The following is a 19955-nucleotide window of genomic DNA, read 5'->3' on the forward strand; positions in this document are numbered from 1 at the left end:
CACAGCAGATCTGTTAGGCTTTCTTAGTCCAGCCTTGGAACCAGTATACAAAGTAGTATTGCAATGTGGTAGGGATTGTAGAAAAGATGATTATAAGATAAGGGACAACTTTTGTGTTGCTGTATCAGATGTATTCTGGCATCTTTTAATAGAGAAGCTTATAGAAGTGTTACTCTTGCTTTTTTCAGGCTATTAAAAAGTGAAGCACAGAAACCAAAGTTACTGTAATAGGCATCAGCCATGTAAACCAAATTGAATGCACATACTCCATTAACATGTGTTGGCGCATTGTATATATATTTCAGAATCAAAACAAACAGGGATATAATAACTGAGAATTCTTATTTTTCTATTTCAGATCAAGAGATAGAGAATAGAATTTCTGTTTCTGTTTCCAAAATTATTATGCCTGATACTTAAATTATAATGTCACATGTTGGTTATAGTGGTTTAGAGTCACTGAAAAAAATAGCATGAGAGATTTTACAATTCCTTTGATTTATTATGTCTCTTCAGTCATTTTTAAGACATCTTAAGCCTTTAGGTGTTTCCTGAGATCACTGTATCCCTGATATTACTTGTCAGACCTGACAGCATTCCTGTTCTCTTTCAGGAGACGCTGATAGATTGGTGTGATGAAAAGGAACTTAATTTGATTTTAACAACTGGAGGAACAGGGTTTGCACCACGAGATGTCACTCCAGAGGTGAGATAGTCCTGGAATAAGAAAAATCCGCCTTTGGTGTAGAAATGTATGGGAAGGGGCAGTGCTGGGTTGGGTGGTTTGTTTTGGAGGGGTAGAGGAGGGTTAAATTTCCTCTATGACATTACTTTGCATTATTTTTGGACAAATCAGACAATACACAGCTTAGGAGTAGTAAAAGCAATAGGAAATACAGTATAAGAGAATTACTGTGAGCTTGGATTCTGAACCAAAAGGGCTTTCAGGCTTAAACTTGTCGTAGTATAATGGATTTCCAGTCCCCTCACAGAACAATATTCTAACAGTATTCTGGGGCAGTTTATCTTAGCACTGTAACACAGCAACGCTAAACAAAACATGCATGTGGCTTTTGTTGTGTCCAGCACAAGGAAAAGGGGAGCAAAAGAGATCCCTTAATTCTCACTTGCAGGCTACTGCATCAAGAGCTACTGCATTATAGGTTAGAGAGTGGGAGGTAGATAGTGGGAGGAAAATATTCTCCGCAAAGCTGTTATTACTTCATTTGACACCACGTTGTCAAAAAAGCTAACTAGGCACAGAGGTGGAGGTAACCTGCATCAATAAAGGTTGAATGGGAAATTCAGTTACATTTCACTTACAAGGAGCAGTAAGGTAAGAAAAAAGAAAACAAACTTACCTGAACAACCTCATGGCCGTGAGTTATAATATGAAGTGACTGTGTTTGTTATTGAAGTGTTTTGGTATTTATCGTCCCAAATTAGATTAATTTGAACTTTTAAAATAACATACTTAGTTTTGTCTGCTTATGTTCACTAGAGAGCAGAATTAAGATTGAGTGCCTTAAGTGTATATTTCCATAATTTAACATAACTAGATTTCTTTTAAGTGTTCTTACAAATTTTAAAATGCTTAGACTTTAAGTGTTGATTTCAGTTCATTATAACATGCGTATAATGTTTTGTTTTGTTTTGTTTTTTTACCTTCCAATGTGTTCTGTCAAGCATAACTGCAGTTCAACATGTTTTCATTAGGAATTTTAAAAATATTTTTTAGCTTGTCTTACAGCATTTTAATAACTAAACAAAAATGCAAAGAAATGCTCCTGTACATTATTTCTGGTGATTTTAGATTGCCTACTCACACCCTTAAGGAACTGAAACTTAAGGGTTAGCTTATCAGAGAATGGGGCAGTATAAAATAATCATAATGTATAAGCTGGTGAAACTGGATTTACAGGTGACTCACTTTGCTAAAGCAGCACACAGTAACAAATGTGTTGGTTTAATTGGTCTCTTACATGCAAAATACCTTAATGGCTTAGAAAGCTATATTCCAGCACTGCGTGAAAGGAAGATTGAACTTGTCCTTCAGTTTCCCTGAATACCTTTATGCAGAGTGGAGCCTAGGCAGTAGTGCCAGAGAATGCATTTCAGCCAGCACCCAAAATTAGCTACAGATTCTCAAGCAGCACTGGCATTTGGGCCAAGAAATTAACAAATGAGAACTTTGCATGTAAATACCTAATATTTTCCCTATCATCGCTGCTACTCAAACTGAATGCAAGATAGGTTATAATGATTTGTCTGGTTATTTTTGATGTTACTGTGACACATTTGAAAATTTATGAGTTATTGAAATGGTTTTAGACTATATAATAATAATACTTAGATATAGAAATCATTAATAACTTGTACTGAAGAGAAAATATATTGTTATTAAACAGAATCTGTATGCAAGACTTTTTTTCGGTTATAACAGAATTAAATGTTTCACCTGTCCAGTTCTTCCTATGTTGAAAAAGAATTTATAAATTTATGTATTAGTTTTTCAAAAAATCTATTCTGTGCTCAATGACTAAACTTAAATCATGATGAAGAGGTTGAATCCGAGGTTTTATTACAAAGTGTCAATGATCTTTAACTGTTAAGGTTTATTCATTACCTTCGTAATAATCTTTTTTAAAGCTTTCATTCAAAAAAATGTCTAAAGGGAAGAAAATCCCTTGCAAGTGTTACAAATAAAATATTTAAAGAAACATAAGCTTTGGCCCCATATTGTTTTTCTTTTAGGTATATGAGAAAGAAAATGCAGAATAGAGAAATTCATTGTGTCAACATGAAATACTGCGATAGCAAGCCTTCAGGAAAACTTGGATTGTTGTAGGAAGTGGTTTTAGTATCTTGTGTGGATGGTGTTCTTCCATCATGCTCTCCTGTCATTACTGAACTGGTATGGAAATGATGTGATCGTGACATTGTGTTATTGAGATGTCATCTTTAAGATATCATTTTAAAAACAGTAATAATTGAATATAGTACTGGAAGATGCTTGAGCATTTTTCCTGAGAGTAGGGATACCAGTCCCTCATGTCAGATTTCAACTTGAATGATTCAGTCCTGCTTCTCCTTAATCTTCCTCTACTTTCTATTAGAAAATACATTTTTCCACTTACTTCCTGGAGCTATCCTGAGCATTGATACATAATTGCTATTGTACTGTACAAAGTAAACTTGGTTCCTAAGATTATTTACAGCTCAAAAAATTGTTTAAGGTTCATTCAGTTTTTTAATTATTGATTAAATTGTAATTAAGTGCTTAGCAAATGTAACAATTAAAAAAACTATATGAAACTTAAGAAATTTATAGTTAAATTTCAAAAAAAGGTAGTTTCCCCATTCTCTTTGCCTTTTGAACACCATATCTGAATCATATCATATTATTACAGTTATTTCAGTGGTGTATACTAACTCTCTTTTCCTTATAATGGAATAAGTGATGTGAGGGGTAGTTACACGATCACATCTGATTTTGCTTATCTACGTTCCCTAAATTTAGAGTACAGGCCTTGTCAGTGGACAGGAAGAAGCTTTAAAATTAGGTATTTTGACTCACATTTTGAAGGGGAAGTCTTAACTTTGTCAGTTGAATTAAGCAGTGTGAATATCATTCACCCTTGTCTATGTGACTAGAAGTGAGGGAATACATGTGGATAGATCAAAAAAATTGAGCCAACTGATGGTTGAATGTGAAGGAAACTGTACTGTAGATGTTATTAGTGAACGTTGCAATTGTTTGTCTTTATGGCAGTTCAGGGTAGTTCTCATTTGGACTAGAGCCAAGTGTAGGCCTAACATGGTAAATATAATGACATTTTATTCAACATCTTTATTTTGCATATAATTTGGGGGGATAGTGTTCAGATCCATACTGGAAATCCTGATACAGTCTGGTCATTGAAATATAAAGTGTTTATTGCTAGACAGAGATCAGGACCCAACTTCAGTTATTTATGGAACTTCTATTTTGTGTTTCGAGGTGCAAACATTTTTCCTTTTCCCCCATTTCCATTTTCCCATACAATAGTCATTCAGTAGGCAATGGCAGTTTTACAGAACGTTAATGATATTATACATTAATTTTTTTGAAAATATTTAAATACTGTGGTAACTTTTGAATAGGTCATTAAGTATCCTTCTGATATAAAAATATTTTTTTCTCTAACGCTGTCAGTCAATACAAGGAAAAAAGGAAAAAGTCTTGTGTGGACAGGCATTCTGCATAGTCTTCTATCTCTTGTCTTGTCTGTTTTTACGTTCGTTCTTTTCAGAAGTTCTACATCCAAAAAATTCATTGGCCTACCTCTTCTCAGAATCTTCTGACTCTTTCTTATCCTTCATCTCTACTGTAACTCAAAAGTCTTGCTAGCCTCCGTACAAATCTTATGTATTTAGAAAAATAACAATAGGGATCGACTTATTGTGCCTGGACTCACACTATAAATCCTTGAGCTGTAAGTGTAGCTATGTATATTCTGTATCAGTTCAGCCACACTGCAAATGATAGGTAGCCCTGAAATTTTAAGACAGGACTTGAGAAGAAGCATGGAAGAGCTCTCTTCCATCATGCAAAACCAGACAGATGCTCTCTTACAGTCTTTCTTCTTTTCCATTGCTCTGGAAGAATGGAGAATGCTCTTTTTGGTTCTTGCTGATTATGTTCTTCAATATTTGTAGACTGTTTTAAAATGTATTAGGAGGCATATGTGTTTTAATTTAATTTGATAATGTATGTGTACCTGTTTATTCTTTCATTAAAAATTAAGCTCTCTAGTCCATGAAAAAAAACAGTTGTTCACTGAAATCCCTCCAATTTGCCAGCATTTCTGTGAAAAAGAAAATGCTCAAAATTAACAAAATATTCTAAAAGTAGCCACACAAAAGCCATGTCTAGAGAGAAGAAAGTCTCTATTCTGCTGTGATATGAAGTTTTTGTATATTCAACTCAGATTGCACCAGCATTTTCCTAATTGTTATCAATTGCATATTTTCTGTAACCTGGCTTTTCCCAGTTCTCTAAGGTATCTTTCGATATTACTGTTTCCCAAGTTTCTCCTTTGAATTTAGTGTGCGTATTTCTTTAAATATTTTAGGTAATGGCTTCTGAATTCCAAAATGCTAAATTCCATTTTATTTTACTGAGTGTTGGAATGTCTGCATCCTTCTATCCCAAGTGGTGCTTACAAGACCTCACGGTACGCAAATGTCACGTGTTCTGTCTGCTGCAACTTTGTTAATGAAATAAGATGCTCGTGCAAGCATACACCACAGGTACATCACATTATAACCATACGCTGACACCAACACAGGTGTCCTCCTCAGATGAACCCAAACCTACGGAGGTATTTCAGATAACAACTTCCATTTAATAGGCCATAACTTAAACTGGAAAGAATATGCAGTTCTTTTCATCCTCCCTGATTCAAATAGCACCTTTCCAGACCAGCAACATTTTTAGTAGTGTTCCTTCTGGATATGGGAGTACTTCCACTCTTTTTCAAGAGTATACACCTCTTCTTAATGCCATATCTAATACATCTTAGCACTGTCACTGGGTCACAACAAACTCATTTTGTTTCTGCAAACTATTTGTTGCTTTGAGATGGCTGCATAGCAAGAAGGAATGAAGTCTTCATCTCTTATGGGAATATGTTAGGAATACTGTGAGATCACAAAACCTCTCGTTGCCCAAGTTGTTGTTTCAGGTTTTCACCCTCAATATTCAAGGCATGCTCTAATTTATTAACCCTTTTCAGGATTTTTTCTGTAGTCCATTTTAAGACTTCAGTTTCCCACATCTCTTAATGGAGAACTCACTTCCTTTTCAGTTTGATTTCTTTGTACAGTTAGTGCGTAATGAAGTATGCTGTGTATGTATTATGTCTGATCCTATAACTTCTCACTGGAACCTTCAAAAACTATTCTTTTCCAAATTTCTTGGGAAATGATGTTTCCAAGCCAAGGTTCTAAGTTATGAAACCTACCACGTGCCTGTAGGCAATAAATATGCTTAGAGTAGATTACTCTGTGACAGACTCTTTCTAAATTCAGTGTTACTCTGTTAGACATTTATCAGCAACTCTGTAAGGTATCATTGCCTTTTTCTTAATTCTTCTGACAGTTTTTAGTACATATAATTAGTTCTTTATCCAGTCTGCCTTATTTTTTCAAAAAATATGGATTGAGAGTTTGAAATAGCATACTGAGTATTGTAAAAAAACAAATATATTTGTGTGCTGTATTCATTTAGTCAATAATTCTCTAATGAGATTTTAAATCTCAGATTTGGAAGGTATTATTACAGCAGAACTGGTATATTTAAGTACAGAATGTACTTGTTGTATGTACAGTACACAATGTACTGTAATGTTTTTCACTAAATAACTGGTACCAGCTTCTTTAAAAAGTAGCAGTATACTGGTTATTTGCAGTACACAGTATATTGTCACGTTACAGAAGTACCTTTGTCTTGGGAAATTCCAGTCTGATTTAGCTGAGTTATGAAGTGCTACAAAGCACACTTTCTCTTCTCTTGTTTGAGTGAGTTTCTCAGGAAAAATTGGTAGCATGCCAGAAACACTGAACAGTATGGTTGTGCTATCATCACCTACAGTCACTGCCTGGAAATACCTGGGGGCTGCCAGGATCGCTATAGTGAGAAATGTGAGAGGGAAAGAAGCCAGACCCCATTTCAGCTCCATTTACTAGAATATCAGAAGTTAGAAAAATAAAAGAAGGGGGGGAAAAAAGAGGAAGAAGAAAATACATGCAGAAGGAACATCCCTAAAGAACTCTGATTTTGAGAAATAGTCTTTCTCTTTGAAAGAGGGCTTTGTAAATTCTTGATACTCGGTACACAAACAGCAGTTTTGAACTGGCTGTGTATCTGACTGAGCTGCTGGATTGAAAATGTGTGAATATGTCTCTCAGTTTGTTTCTCTCTAGACTTCCAGACATAGACAAATAAGAAGATGGTGAATAATAAGAAGGAAATAGGAATACAGAGTGTACTTTTTCTCTGTATACAGGATTGATGTGTCTAAGATTGGAAAGCTGCATATTTTTCTGACATTCACTTTTTTGAAAGTTTCAGTTATCACAGTGGATCTGGAGGAAGATCCGAAAATACTTGACGGCTAGAAAAGATGCTTTCTTTGAGAGCTGAGGAACTCAGTCTCTTTTGTTTATCATAAAGACTACTGGCAACTAACTTAGTCTGAAGTACATTACAGTATTTTCATGGGAAAATAATGATATCAGGTACCAAAGGCTCTCAGTCTACTGAAGAGAGGTATAACAGCAGTTGATGACAGGAATATGAAGCAAGAAAAGTCTAGTAAGAAAATAGTCATAATGGAAGATTTGTATTTGTTTGGTTTGGAATTTTTTTAACGAGGAGAGATTAACCATTGGAATAAATCCCTAGAAAAAGGAGCTGTATCTTCTGTGCTTCAATCCTGTCAAATCAAGACTAGTTCTATTTGTGGAAGATATGACTTATAAAACACAAGTTATCTTGGACTCCTTACAGAAGCTGTGGATGATGTTTAGTGAGTCATCCTGTGCAAAAGGCCAAACTAGATTCTAGCCTTATGTTGTGTATCTGTTAAACGGGGTCTGAAAGATAATTTGAATCCAATGGATCTTGAAATTACTGGGTAAGCAATTGTTACCTGAGTCCAAAAGGATTATATGAATTGCTTCTCTCTCCCTTTTTTGAAAATGGAAAAGTCTGATAATATTGGTAGAGGGTGCTGAGACAACTATCTTTTAAATTCTTTTATTAATTTATTAACTTGATATGTAAAGTAGGCTGATCATCATATCCTAAAGATAATGCTAATACAATTCCCATCAAGTAGTTTGGTTGGGTTTTGCCCATTGGAGGATCAACTTTTATTTGATGTGTCAGCTTTTCTTAATAACCTAAAGTAGTAAACTTAAAATTCCATTTTCTGTCTTTCCAGTGTGTATGAAATATTTGAACACTCTGTTGAAAAAACAGTAGTAAAACAGTGATAGTAAGGGATTTGAATGTTTTATGAGAATATTTATGAGAAATGAAGCTACTATAACAAGCCAGGAAATCTCACTTTTTTATCTTAAATTTTGCAATCAAGTTTTTCATTCCAAGATAATTTCAAAATGGAAGTGGGAAGAAGACTGCATATCCTGTGGGCAGACAAACAGTTCATTTCCTGGTGATGCCAAATGCCTCAAAAAATACACCGAAAAGAACCATACTTGTCATAGAAGTAAAAAGAAGGTTCTCCTCCTATCAGGATTACTGATGTCTTCAACTGGGTCTTCACTTTAGCAACCACAGCTCATGTAGACCTGTCTCTACCAGTTTTAATTAGCTGTCTTGGATCTTTTTAGCAGTGTAGCTGCAACAATAGATCTTGCGATCCTTTTTTGTTTCTTTAAATTCAATTATTCTAGATAACTCTGATAATTGGTTATTCAGGTGTTAATGACTTTCTAGGTTATGGTAGTATATAAAAAAGTGAATGTTAGCATCGAAGACCTGTTTGAAAATCATCTCAACATCTTGAAGCTCAGTGCAGTCTAACCATCTGAAGTTAATGTCTGGTTATTTGGGTTGGTTTTCCAGATTTGCACCCTTATAGCCGATACTGCTAACACTGTCTTAAAGATGTGTCTGTGAAAAGAATGGAATTGTGGTGGAGGACTAGCCTTCGGCTTGATTGCCATTAAAATCTTATCACAGTATGATTTGACAAATATTTTAGAGATTATAATGATCACCGTTAATACTAGAACACAACACTGAAAGTTCTGTAACCCTTCTATACAAAAATAAATTCCCCTTTGACTCCCACGTATTTGGTTGGAGAGTTTCTGATTTATTGTCCATCATCCATCAAACAGCCACTAAATAATACTATCTTTCACTCCTTGCAGGTCTGTGTGAGATCTGAAGTAGAGATTTAGCATTGAAAAACTACATCTGTTCTGCAGCATCCTGAATTGATCAGTATTCTGTCGTGAGGGCAAACTTACTTTTCTCATAGAACCATATAGTGTCCATTTGCAGATCTTTTCAATAATCTTAGGAAAATTAGTTGACAAATAGATTACAGAGCTGAGTCCTGTTGTTCTGTGTAGTGGGAACTGGTGCTTTCAAAGACCTTACCTATTCTTATTTGACTTTTACAGATATATAAAAGCAAAATGCATGTTCTCCCATTACAAAACTTAATGATTACTACTATTAATCTGCAAAATAGTCTTCCAAAAATGTCAGGAATGTCTGTGTTTTATGCTTGGATGAGAAGAAGCCACAAAAACTGTGCTGTCCATATGCTGGCTTGATTATAGATTGGATGTCATTTTCTTTCATTTTTAGTGTCTTGATTGTGACTAATGATATCTGTCACTCTGTGTATTCAAATATATTCTTATATATAGTTTACTTACTTTTTAGTTGTTACTTTTTTTTTTCTGTCAAGAAAGATGTGCCATGAACCTTAATTTTAATATCCAGAATTTAAAGACATTTTGATGATATTCTTAACATATGTTGTAACTGGGGGAGAGCAATATGCCTGCCATAGGACTTCCATATAACTGGAATTTTCAACTTGGGACTTCTGGAATTTCTTCCTTTTAAGCATTTCTAATTATAGTTCCCATTAGAGCATTTTGTCACAACAGATAATACAGAACTGAACAAAATGAAACATCAGGTTAAGGCAAAATAATCTTGAAAATATTGTCAGGCCCATAATTATGCAGTCCTCACCCTTAATGTTGTATTTATTTCTGGTCATGCTCTATCACAAAGAGTTTAATAGAAGCTTAATATAGAAAAAAATAAAGAAAAGCATAGACACATTAGGAAGGCTTCTATGTAAAGGCAGCCTAAAGAAATGACGACTGAAAAAAAACAAACGACAAATTTTAATTTGGATGTAAGATACATCAAAAATGGAAGTTAGCTGATATTTTTGACATAGCATCAGAATAGCAAAATGTTTCCTTGTTAGAATAGTTTATTATTAAATCTAATGCTTATTGAAAAGTTGAGAATTTCTCATTTGCTCCTGTGCCTCTCATTTGCCTGCTGTGTAAGAGTGCTTGCAGCCACTGAGTGGAAAGAAAATAGGAGAGTCTTGGAAAGCAGCTGGCTTCTGCTTTTATTCTTTGGATTATAACTGTTCATTGCCTGCTTCTGCTTAATTGCAACTACATGGAACAATGAAGCTTCTTTAGCAAAATGTTAATTCATTATGTGTACTAGGAGAGAAAAATAACACGACTGTTGTCACACTTAGACGTGAAAGTCTTGTTGATTATGGACAAGAAAATAATTACTTTTTAACCTTAATTTACATAATTCATAGTTATTTTGACTTCTTGTCACTTCATGCATATATTTTTTCCCACTTATTTTGTAATGAGAGTACCAAAATTAATAGTGAGGTGCATAATCTACTGTTTATTATTTATTATATATATTTAAACTTTCTCTACCTTTAAAAAGTCCAATTTTTCTTCCGTAGATGTAAGTTGTCTTATGGATTGCTGACATCGGTTTGTCTTGGTTCATTTTCATTGAGCATCAAAAGATCTCCCTTTGGAGAGAAGATGCTAACAATTTTGTTCTTGATGTGGTACAGCTAACTCTGGCTGTTTTGTGGCTGCTGGCCACAAAATTGCATGATTTGATAAAACTGCCACTACATGTTCGGAGTACCTATTACTTTACGGTATTAATATGTATTGTGGTTCGGTCATTTAATATGCCATTACTAATCCTACAATATAAATTTCTTGGTCTCCTCTGTTGAAATTTCCTCTCATTCTGTTCTAAGCCCAAGCAGCAGTGTTTGATATGGAAGAAATTACTCTTCTATGATTACAATTTCTAAATTTGAAGTTATATTAGCCTATGTTATTCCTGTGCCATGCTCAGCTAGCAAGAAGAAGAATGGCTGATACCCAGAAAATCTGTATAAATAACGATCCATCAGGTTAGCTTATTACTGCCCAACGGTTCCTTAACAGCTTTATTACATATGGATACACAGCAAATTTGTGTGGATACTGTTTCTATGACCATCCCAAATGCTAATTGAGCAGTGAACAGTAGAACTAGTGATTCCTTTCTGGGCCTAAGGTTTTCTACAGTTTGCAGGGGAGGGAAGAGTTCGGCTCTTGTTGCATATTATTACATTATCAAAGTGAGATGTAGGCTTTCAGTGTTACTGTAAGAAATTAATGTGCAGGCAGACAAGTACACACAGAATGTAGACTTCTAAGAGAAGAGAAATAGAGAAGCTTGGTTCCTGGTTGGTTGACTTCTAGTGACTAGGAAGATACTGAATAAAAATACTCGTGACTGAAATGACAAATGAGTGAACTTACTGAATCTTATTACTGTTGAGATTTTCTCCATTCTTACATTCTAGAACTGATTATGTGTTTCTGAAATAGAGCAGCAACTAAGATTTCTGAAACATGGTTTAATATGCTTAAAAGAACAACCATGTTAAATAACAGAGAGTGCTTAAGTTAAGGAGAACAGCAGATTCAAGGTGAAATAATGGTGTTGATAAGCTTTATATTTTTGCAACTCTTGCTATAGAAGAGGGTTACCCCCCAAGACTCACAAGACTAATTCTTTTAGCGTGTGGGTTTATCTTGGCCAAGTTGAAACACCAGCCTGCACTAGTGATGAGTAACATTTAATTAACTTCTTCAGTTTATCTCACAAATGGCCTGTATTAGTTTACGGGTACTGCTGTTCACCTTCACAAGCTATTTTGCAGTGGATATGAGAATGAGCTCACAAGATCATCCCTTTTCCCCTCTTATACACCTTGCAGTAGAGGTAAGTGTGGTTTTTGGGAATAAGGGTGGGATGTCATGAGATAAAAGTGGTGTGGGCTTCTTAAAATTTTTCACAAACATCAGTACAGGCATGTATCTGGGGATGGGCAAAGATTCAGTTGAATTCTTATTTTTTGCCCAGAGAGGTTACCCAGTCCTAAACTGACATGCTTTCTTTGAACTGGGAGTCAGAAATCCCTTTTCTCTTCTGTTTTTCTGCTGCAGAAATTCCCAACATTCCCATTATGTGGGCTCCAGAGAGGGGTAAGCAACATCTTCAATCCCACCCAATCATTTCCAAACTAATTCTTTGCTAGTAATTTTTTTGCTTTTTTTAATCATCATCAGAAACAATTTCTAAACACATTTTTCCCATTTGTTTGATTTTCTTGTGGATTCTCATATTTTTGTTTTATAGGAAGGTCCCATGGCCTCCCCAAGTGCTAGGGTCAGACTCATCTGCTGTTTCCATTTGTGTGCTATTCTCTTGTGGATTTTCGTGGTTCACTCTATTGATCTTAGTGATATTACCAGAGGGTGAGCATCTAGATTCTTGGGACTGTTTCATTTATGGTATCCTCAGTTTTTGAAAAAGCACTGTCACCCTGCTGGCCTGTCAATCTGTTAACAGGCTTATGTTTTCTCCTTGCTGGCAGTTGCATCTGATTATTCCTGGGCATTGGTCTTCCACTACCTTACCTGTCTGAGGACTGCCTGGCATTCATTACTCTCTCTCTGCCTGTTTGGCATTGTGCTCCTGAAGTCTTGGCCCTTTGCCTGATTGTCTGGCATTACCTCTTGACCAGCTAATTGCTTGATATGGTCTACCTACTGCCCTGTCCATCTGCTGAATGGCGTGTATTGCCTCCTTTCTGCCCTTTGTATCTGATTACACATGGGCACTGGCCTTCCACTGCCCTGTTTCCCACCTTAAGTGCCTGACCACACCTGCCCGCTAAGTGCATCTGCTGACTTCGTGGAACTGTTCTTCTGCTGCTTGGCACACCAGCTGACTGTTTGGTACTGCTTTATCAACTTGCTGAATGTCTGGCATTTCCCTCCTGCCTTTTCACCTGCTTCTTGGTTATACTGTCCCCTTGCTGCTCTTTGAGTCTGCTTACTCACCGATACTTGCCCTTTTGCTGTCCTGTCCACTTGCTGTTATGCCTGGCATTTTTATCATGTTGTCCTGCCCACCTGCCTAGATTTTATTTCTAAATATGCTCCAGTTTGAAAAATTAAGAAGAAATGTAAGGAATGGGGAAAAGCTATTATCTGGCTCCTTCATGGTCTGATTCAATTCAACATATCAGCAAAAAAATTGATCTCAGTACCTGCATCCAGCTTTTCACAGAACTGCTTGATCCCTTTTTCCTCCTTACAAAAAAAGGGTCCTGAATCTTAGTCTCTGCTTCCCATCACCTCATTTGATAGGTGTAGTACTGTTCAGTAATACTGTATTCAGTATTAAATTCAGTAATAATTTGGTACTAAAACACATCACTAATACTACCTACAGTAATTCTCACAGAATTCATGGAAGGTAGGTAATTATAGGAAAAAAATAGTATGTTACTGAGGCTCAGAAAGATTAAGAGCTGAATGTAGAGCTATGCCCAGTAAACACAGTGGATGAAATGAGCTAAATAAGGAATTATGCAAATCTCTTATTTAAAATACAAGGTTACAGCTAACCCAAAAAAGACATTGAACCAGTATAAGATTACCAGACTGCAGCATGTCCTGGTTGTTGTTTCCCCATCTATTGAGCCCTCTGTACTGGGAGAATGTTCAACTGCCAGTTTTACAGCAGCTGTATGACACTTTTTCACAAATTAAATATGAGGTTTTGACTACGTGTGTAAGGTCTATGATAAGGGAATAAATCATTGTCAGAGCTTAGAATAGAAAGGACAACTTCCTGCTTCTTTTCTTTGAATTCAGATCACTTGGCCTCCCTTTTCCTACCTCTTCCACAGCTTCTAGCTTATTCTGAGTGTTTATGCTTTCTAATTACGCTTTTGAATCCAGTACCAACCAACAGCCAGAGTGAATATTCTGTCATGATGAACCCATTAATTTCATAATAAAGTCTTCCTACAGTTAAAATAATTGTAATAGTCTTTTAACTTCAGCTTGTAATCTCTCCAGATATATTATTGTTGCTATCTTCAGGGACACCCTAAATTTCCTAAATGATGTCTAACCAGTACTTTACAGGCAAGTCAGCATTCCTTAAATCAGTAGCCTCTTTCACCTGTGGAATCTAATAAATACTTTAGGAGATAGTAGCTTGCTCCTGGCACCAACTTCCCACTGTGTGGAATGGTTCCCAGTACAACAGACAGTGTTCCAAACAAAAGCCAACAGGATCGTTCTCCCCGTTTTCACATGAACCTCTAGATACCTTGTATCCTCCTCTGAGAAACAGATGAACACTAACATCCACCTTTACTCACTTGAAATATCCTAGACTCTCCTGTCCTTCTCAGCCTTTTCCAACTCTGCCTTGCTTCTCCAAACATGTTTCTTTCACAGCCTTGCAAGCTCTTAAAGATAGTAGGCTGAGTCTCTCACTTCCCACCACCTTCACGCTATTGAGGATTCTGGTAACAAAAACAGATCTGAATGGCGATTTTTTTCTCTGAGACTTAACTCTCCATTTTACTTTGCCTGTTTTGCTGCTTCCATAGACTTTAGTCTGAGAACTGACATCCAAAAAGGATGCTAGAAAAGGAGGAATATTTACTCTAGCATTGTAGGGCTGCTGGACACATCTAGAACTCATTTCTTATCCCAGCAATCATAAGGCATTTTTCAGTCTAGCATTTTAATTGTTTTCTCTTAGAAAATGGCTTGTTTTCAAATAATGTTCAGGATGTATATAGACTTTAAGCTAAACAAAGTGCAGAAAAACATGAGAAATCCATTGACTGAAAAGAAACCCACTATGCATTTTCTTGGTTGAAAATTATAGCTACTGGAAAATTGTTGCAGTGCTATCCAGGCAGCTTTAGTGTAAGATATCCTGGTAAATCAGTTTTGTATCTGCAATGGTCAAGTTATGGTACAAATATTTGAATCAGTAGGAAAAGACTGTTTTAAGTTGAAAGAATATGTAATAGTTTTTTATCCATAAATGAGTCACAATTTTGTTAAAGAAGCAATGAAAAATTTGCACACAAAGCCCCGGGAAGAACATCAGATCTATCACATTTCTGAAACAAAGCAATTCAACATTATTTTGTCATTTTGTTTTTTATTAAGGTATTTTTTAGTCTATCCTGTGCACTTTTTGACAGAAAGAGGTTTAACGTTAACTTCTGGAACACTCATGAAGAGTTACAAGCCTTTCCAGCATGTAAAGTTTCCCTTTTTGGATGACTAAATTTCCTATTATCAGCCTAATTGTATCTCAGTTTTATTTCCTCTTCCTGGGCTCTTTTCCTTTCTTATTATTTGTGATAGTAAGTTTAGTCAAAAATTTTTTACACTTCTAGTATTAGTCATCTGCTGAACTCCTATGTATAAATCCCCCAGATTATTTGTCAGGAGAGTGTTGTTCACATTTCCTCTTCTCACTTCAATGCAGAATTTAAATTTCATTAAAAGTTTTCCAGTTCCTTCAGTCACTTTATTCTCCTCTGTTTTGTCTATTAAAAATATCCCTTGTGATGATATTCAGCATACTAATGTCTGAGCAGCTAATTTCTTCTGTTGTTTCTGAAAAAATAAATTCCTGACTAATACACGTCTTTTGCTCTCAGAAAGAAAGATAGATTTAAACATGATCGTTTTGTTACCCCTTGATTTCCAGAAGGTGTTCCACTTTCCTGATTCCCATAATCACTGCTTTCAATTTCAACTGAAGTTTTCCATTATTTTAAGAATAATAATATGTAACTGCTGGTATAGAAATCAATCTGCTGAAAGTTTCCACACTTAATGAACTGTATTATAAAAAAAAAAAAAAAAAAAAAAGCTTGCTGCAAAATTTATGGTCTGCGATTTCAAACACTGCAGAAGTTAGGTCCAGATTGTCTCAGAAAGTGTGTTTGGGGCAGGGGGAGGTTGGGATGTATTTATATACGTAGTAACTATACTGCTGTAACTATCCTAGTGAAAAGTTGCCTACAATAATAGAAGAGGTTTCAGAGGTTTCCAAGTTAAGAACTGAGCAGTTAGGAGATAAAAGGATAGAATTTGTCTGTACAATACAAAGTTGCATTAATATGAAAGTATATGAAAGATCGTTGGAGCTGAGTAGTGTTAATAAATGATTGAACTGGTTTTACCTGGAGAATGAAAGATACTGTAGCATCTTCTAAACTGAAAGAACTAGTGTTTTAGATGTAGAAATCAGTGTAGAAAAGATCTTATGAACAGTGAAATTAGGGGAAAGCATTTTATACCAGGCTTTGTTATATTATTAACTATTATTAAATATTGTAAACTATTAACTGTTATTAAACATTGTAAAAGAATAATTAGAATAGATTAGGAATTCTGCTGGCTTGGATTTCAGTGCTCTGTACTGCAGCAGTTTCAACACAGTACCCCCTTTTTTTTTTTTTTTTTTTTTTAATCAGGTTGCTTTAGTGGTAGGAGATGTACAGTCACAGTGCATTTTCAAGAGCTATTCTAAGAGAGTTGAATTGTATCTCTAGATTTTACTATTTGCAATGTTAAAGTCAAAAGGGCTAATGTTAAAGATAATCGGCTGAAAGTGTTCTTAAAATAACTGTATGGACTCCAGTGCAGTAAGACCATCAGGAATTTGTCCTAAGAATATCAAATTCCATCTTCCCTTTAAGAAATCTCTTCATCCAATTATTTCCATGAGAATCTGGGAGAAAAAAAAACGTGTTTTGTGCCAGGAGTTAAATAATCCTGTATAGTAAATTGCTTGATGAAATGCACAGTAGGTCACTCTGGCTTTCAAAATCTATTCAGTTCTATTGTTCAGTTCAATTGTTCAGTTCCACCGAGTACAGCATTCAAGTATATCTATAGAAACAAGCTGTTTAGTCTCTGCACGTATGAATTCTATCATTGGATCTCACTGAAGAATTGTTTTGATGAGTTTTTATGTTTTGGCAAAGCTGCCTTAAAGCTTTTGTTGTTAGACTTTATCATTTACCTTGGTAGTAAGGGTGCTACGCGAGGGAATCTTCAGAGAAAGTGAAGAACTTTTTGTGATTCCATGATATTGGAATTGTCATGATATATTCTTGCAAAATTATCACTCAGTATTCCATCCTTTATAGTGTAGAAGATGTATTTTAGGAGGGATATTTTGTTATTCTTCAATATCATGTTGACTATCTTAGAGCTAAAATTGTGTGGAAGAGCTACTTTACTTGTGGAAGAAACTCACTGTAACATCCATAGGCAATATTCATATTTGACAGAAGGTAGCAGATTATAGGCAATAGTAGACAATGCTGCTGCTGTTCTCAAGAGAAAAAAGTTCGACATCTCAGCCTCAGTAGCAAATGCCTTAAAGCATTGCAATAGATTTTATTCAGAGAAGTGAAATTGCAAGTAAAGACTCGGTTCTTTCACTACCCAAGAGACTGCACAAGTCCTTAGAGAAAGCAGCATATATTTCTGCTGGTGGATTTGTTCTTTGTGTGTAGTGATGAGGATCACCAAAGAATTGGATCTTTTCTCATCTTGTGGTACTAATATCACAGCTAAGCAAAGAGATGGGTTTGTTTCTCTCATGTAGTTCTAGACCTCTCCGTCTAATATACTTTTTTACTATATAAGGAATCCAAAGTTGGCACTAGTTCTGTATGAAATGAAGCAAACTTTACCCTGACTCATGTTTGATATAGATACATAATCTAAAAAACAGTACACATAATCAGAAGCACTGTATAGGGTAATTTTTTATGAGACAGAAGTCTCTATTTATCATAACATTAGTTAAAGCTGATTATATTGTCAGTTGCATTTATTGTAGAATTCTTATTTACACATTAAGAACTTTAGCTCATTTCTACTGTATGATTCTGTGATTTGCTAAGAAGAAAATTTGCACTTTTTTCCAATTTTTTAATTTTTATAGAATTTTGAAAAAGTGATGAACAGTGTAGTTTATTATGTTCTGTAGAGCAGTTTAAAGTAATTGAGGGAAAAGTTAAAAGAATAGTAACAATAAATAAGTAAAATTGTAACAATGTTTCTGTAATAGCAGAATTGTATCACTTTCTGTACTTTTCCATCAAATCTTCAGTTGTACTATTTTTATTGAACAGCAAGGAATTCAGTCTGACATGAAATGGGGCTGAAATTGGAAGCACAGCAGTGTGCAAGTGAAAAAAAGGACTGGAAAAGAAAATATCCATCTGACTCTTTTTTAGAATCAAGTACAGTGGCTTGTTTCCAACTGTTATTTTAACATGCTAATCCTCTTAACCTCTTCCCCTGTAAAAATACTGTCTTTTGACACTGACTTAACAGACGTCATCATCCAGCTGTAACGTAGCATCTGGTGGGCTGCATAAATCTTCACAGAGCCTAAATGCATTCCTCATAGCATAGAAAAGCATTTCATAAGTGTTTTATTTGCTTGGTTAACTGTTTCTAAAAATGATGATTATTTTAGTTTTATCACAATGTATGCAAGTGAGCAGTATCATAAAATTAAGATCAGTTTGTATGGCTTAAATGTTTTACACACATTTACTATATGAAAATTATGTTTATTTACTATATTAAAATTACGTTTATCAAGCATAGGATAAGAAATTTGATTATTACTAACATTTAATATTTATTAGTGGTGTTATTGAGAAATGTATGCGGTTTTGTTGTTCAGGTGCAACCATTGCATTAACATTTCTATTAAGCAAATGAGGCAGGCAAATCTGTGAGGTTTATGTAAATCCACTATAACCAGGGTTAACTCAAAAATTAGAAACCTGCAGAGGTGCAGAAACAAGTTACAAATCCAAGTTTTGTTTTTTTACTGATTTCATTTAACTTTTCAGCTTCTTTACTGGGTATAAAAATGCGAAGCATCTTTCCCCAAATTCTTTGCAAGTTGTAAATACAAATTAAACTGAGTATTATAAAGGAAATCTCTTGAGTAGTTCAAGTGATGAAAAAAAAGGTCTTTAAGGAAGGTTACGTTGCATACTACTTTTTTGATTATCTAATATACTCTCAGATAATTCTTTGCCAAAAAAATAATGATAGCATTAAGCCCAACTATTATAAATTAAATGTATTATCTAGGTCATGCACAAGTCATTGAAGTGTTTTCATAGCTATCTCAACCAAACAGTTTCTTTTCATGTTCATATACATGGTGGAATTGTACTGACAGAACCATGTGCTGATATTGGTTTATAAACAAGAAGGATATTGAATCATCGCCAGCCTTCTCAGTCTCGTGCCTTAGGCTTTAGATAATGATAAATAGTATGATGAATTCCACTGAAGAGAGTGAGGGAATTTGGAGGGGACAGGATACAAGCACAGAGAATCATGGATACAATGAGAAACGGAGAAGACAAAGAGTAGATTTTCTTTTCTATGTTTAATCCAACAGCAGTCATTGTGACACTTGTTCCTCATGCAGATAAAATCTGTTGGGATCCCTGTCATTCTGCAGTGTTTGGGATCTTGCTGGCAGCAGAGTCGATGTGAATATGCTGAGAATGCAGGCAAAGTTCAAATTAGCATTCTTGTGCTCCGGTATTATTACCCGTGGAAGTGTCTTACTGGCGTGTGCAGATATACCAGTTTGTGGGTTTCAGGTTTAGCTGGCTACATTAATCAGGGTTTCGTCCAGCTTTGGCTGTATGTAGATTTGATTTGGGAGAAGAGGAAAAGGGACATGTAATCATGTCACGTAATAAGGGAATGTGTACCTAGTTGGCCACTGATAAGAGGGAGGAGGAGATAGAATAAGGCCCCTTATAATTTTAGACATGTTTTGTTTTAGGCAAAACAAATTTATAAAAGCCTGGGAGAGCTTTCTGTGTATGTCATTATGCATATGACACACATGGCAATATTTAACATCGAAAAGACCTAACATCAGAATGGAGAATCACCAGACTCAG

The 19955-nt window shown here is 35.3% G+C and overlaps 1 protein-coding gene across 16 annotated transcripts in view; it reads left to right on the plus strand.

Moving 5' to 3' along the window:
* GPHN (gephyrin) overlaps positions 1-19955 on the plus strand; it is a 321331-nt gene that overhangs the window by 165750 nt on the left and 135626 nt on the right. For 15 of the 16 annotated variants that reach the window (XM_064512456.1, XM_064512463.1, XM_064512461.1 and 12 more), the window contains one exon: positions 614-706. The exons of the other annotated variant lie outside the window; for it this stretch is intronic. In XM_064512456.1, coding sequence (XP_064368526.1) covers positions 614-706 — 93 coding nt within the window. The remainder of the gene's footprint in view (positions 1-613; positions 707-19955) is intronic. 16 annotated transcript variants of the gene reach the window in all.

This window comes from Dromaius novaehollandiae, chromosome 5 (assembly GCF_036370855.1).
Source record: "Dromaius novaehollandiae isolate bDroNov1 chromosome 5, bDroNov1.hap1, whole genome shotgun sequence".
NCBI lineage: Eukaryota > Metazoa > Chordata > Aves > Casuariiformes > Dromaiidae > Dromaius > Dromaius novaehollandiae.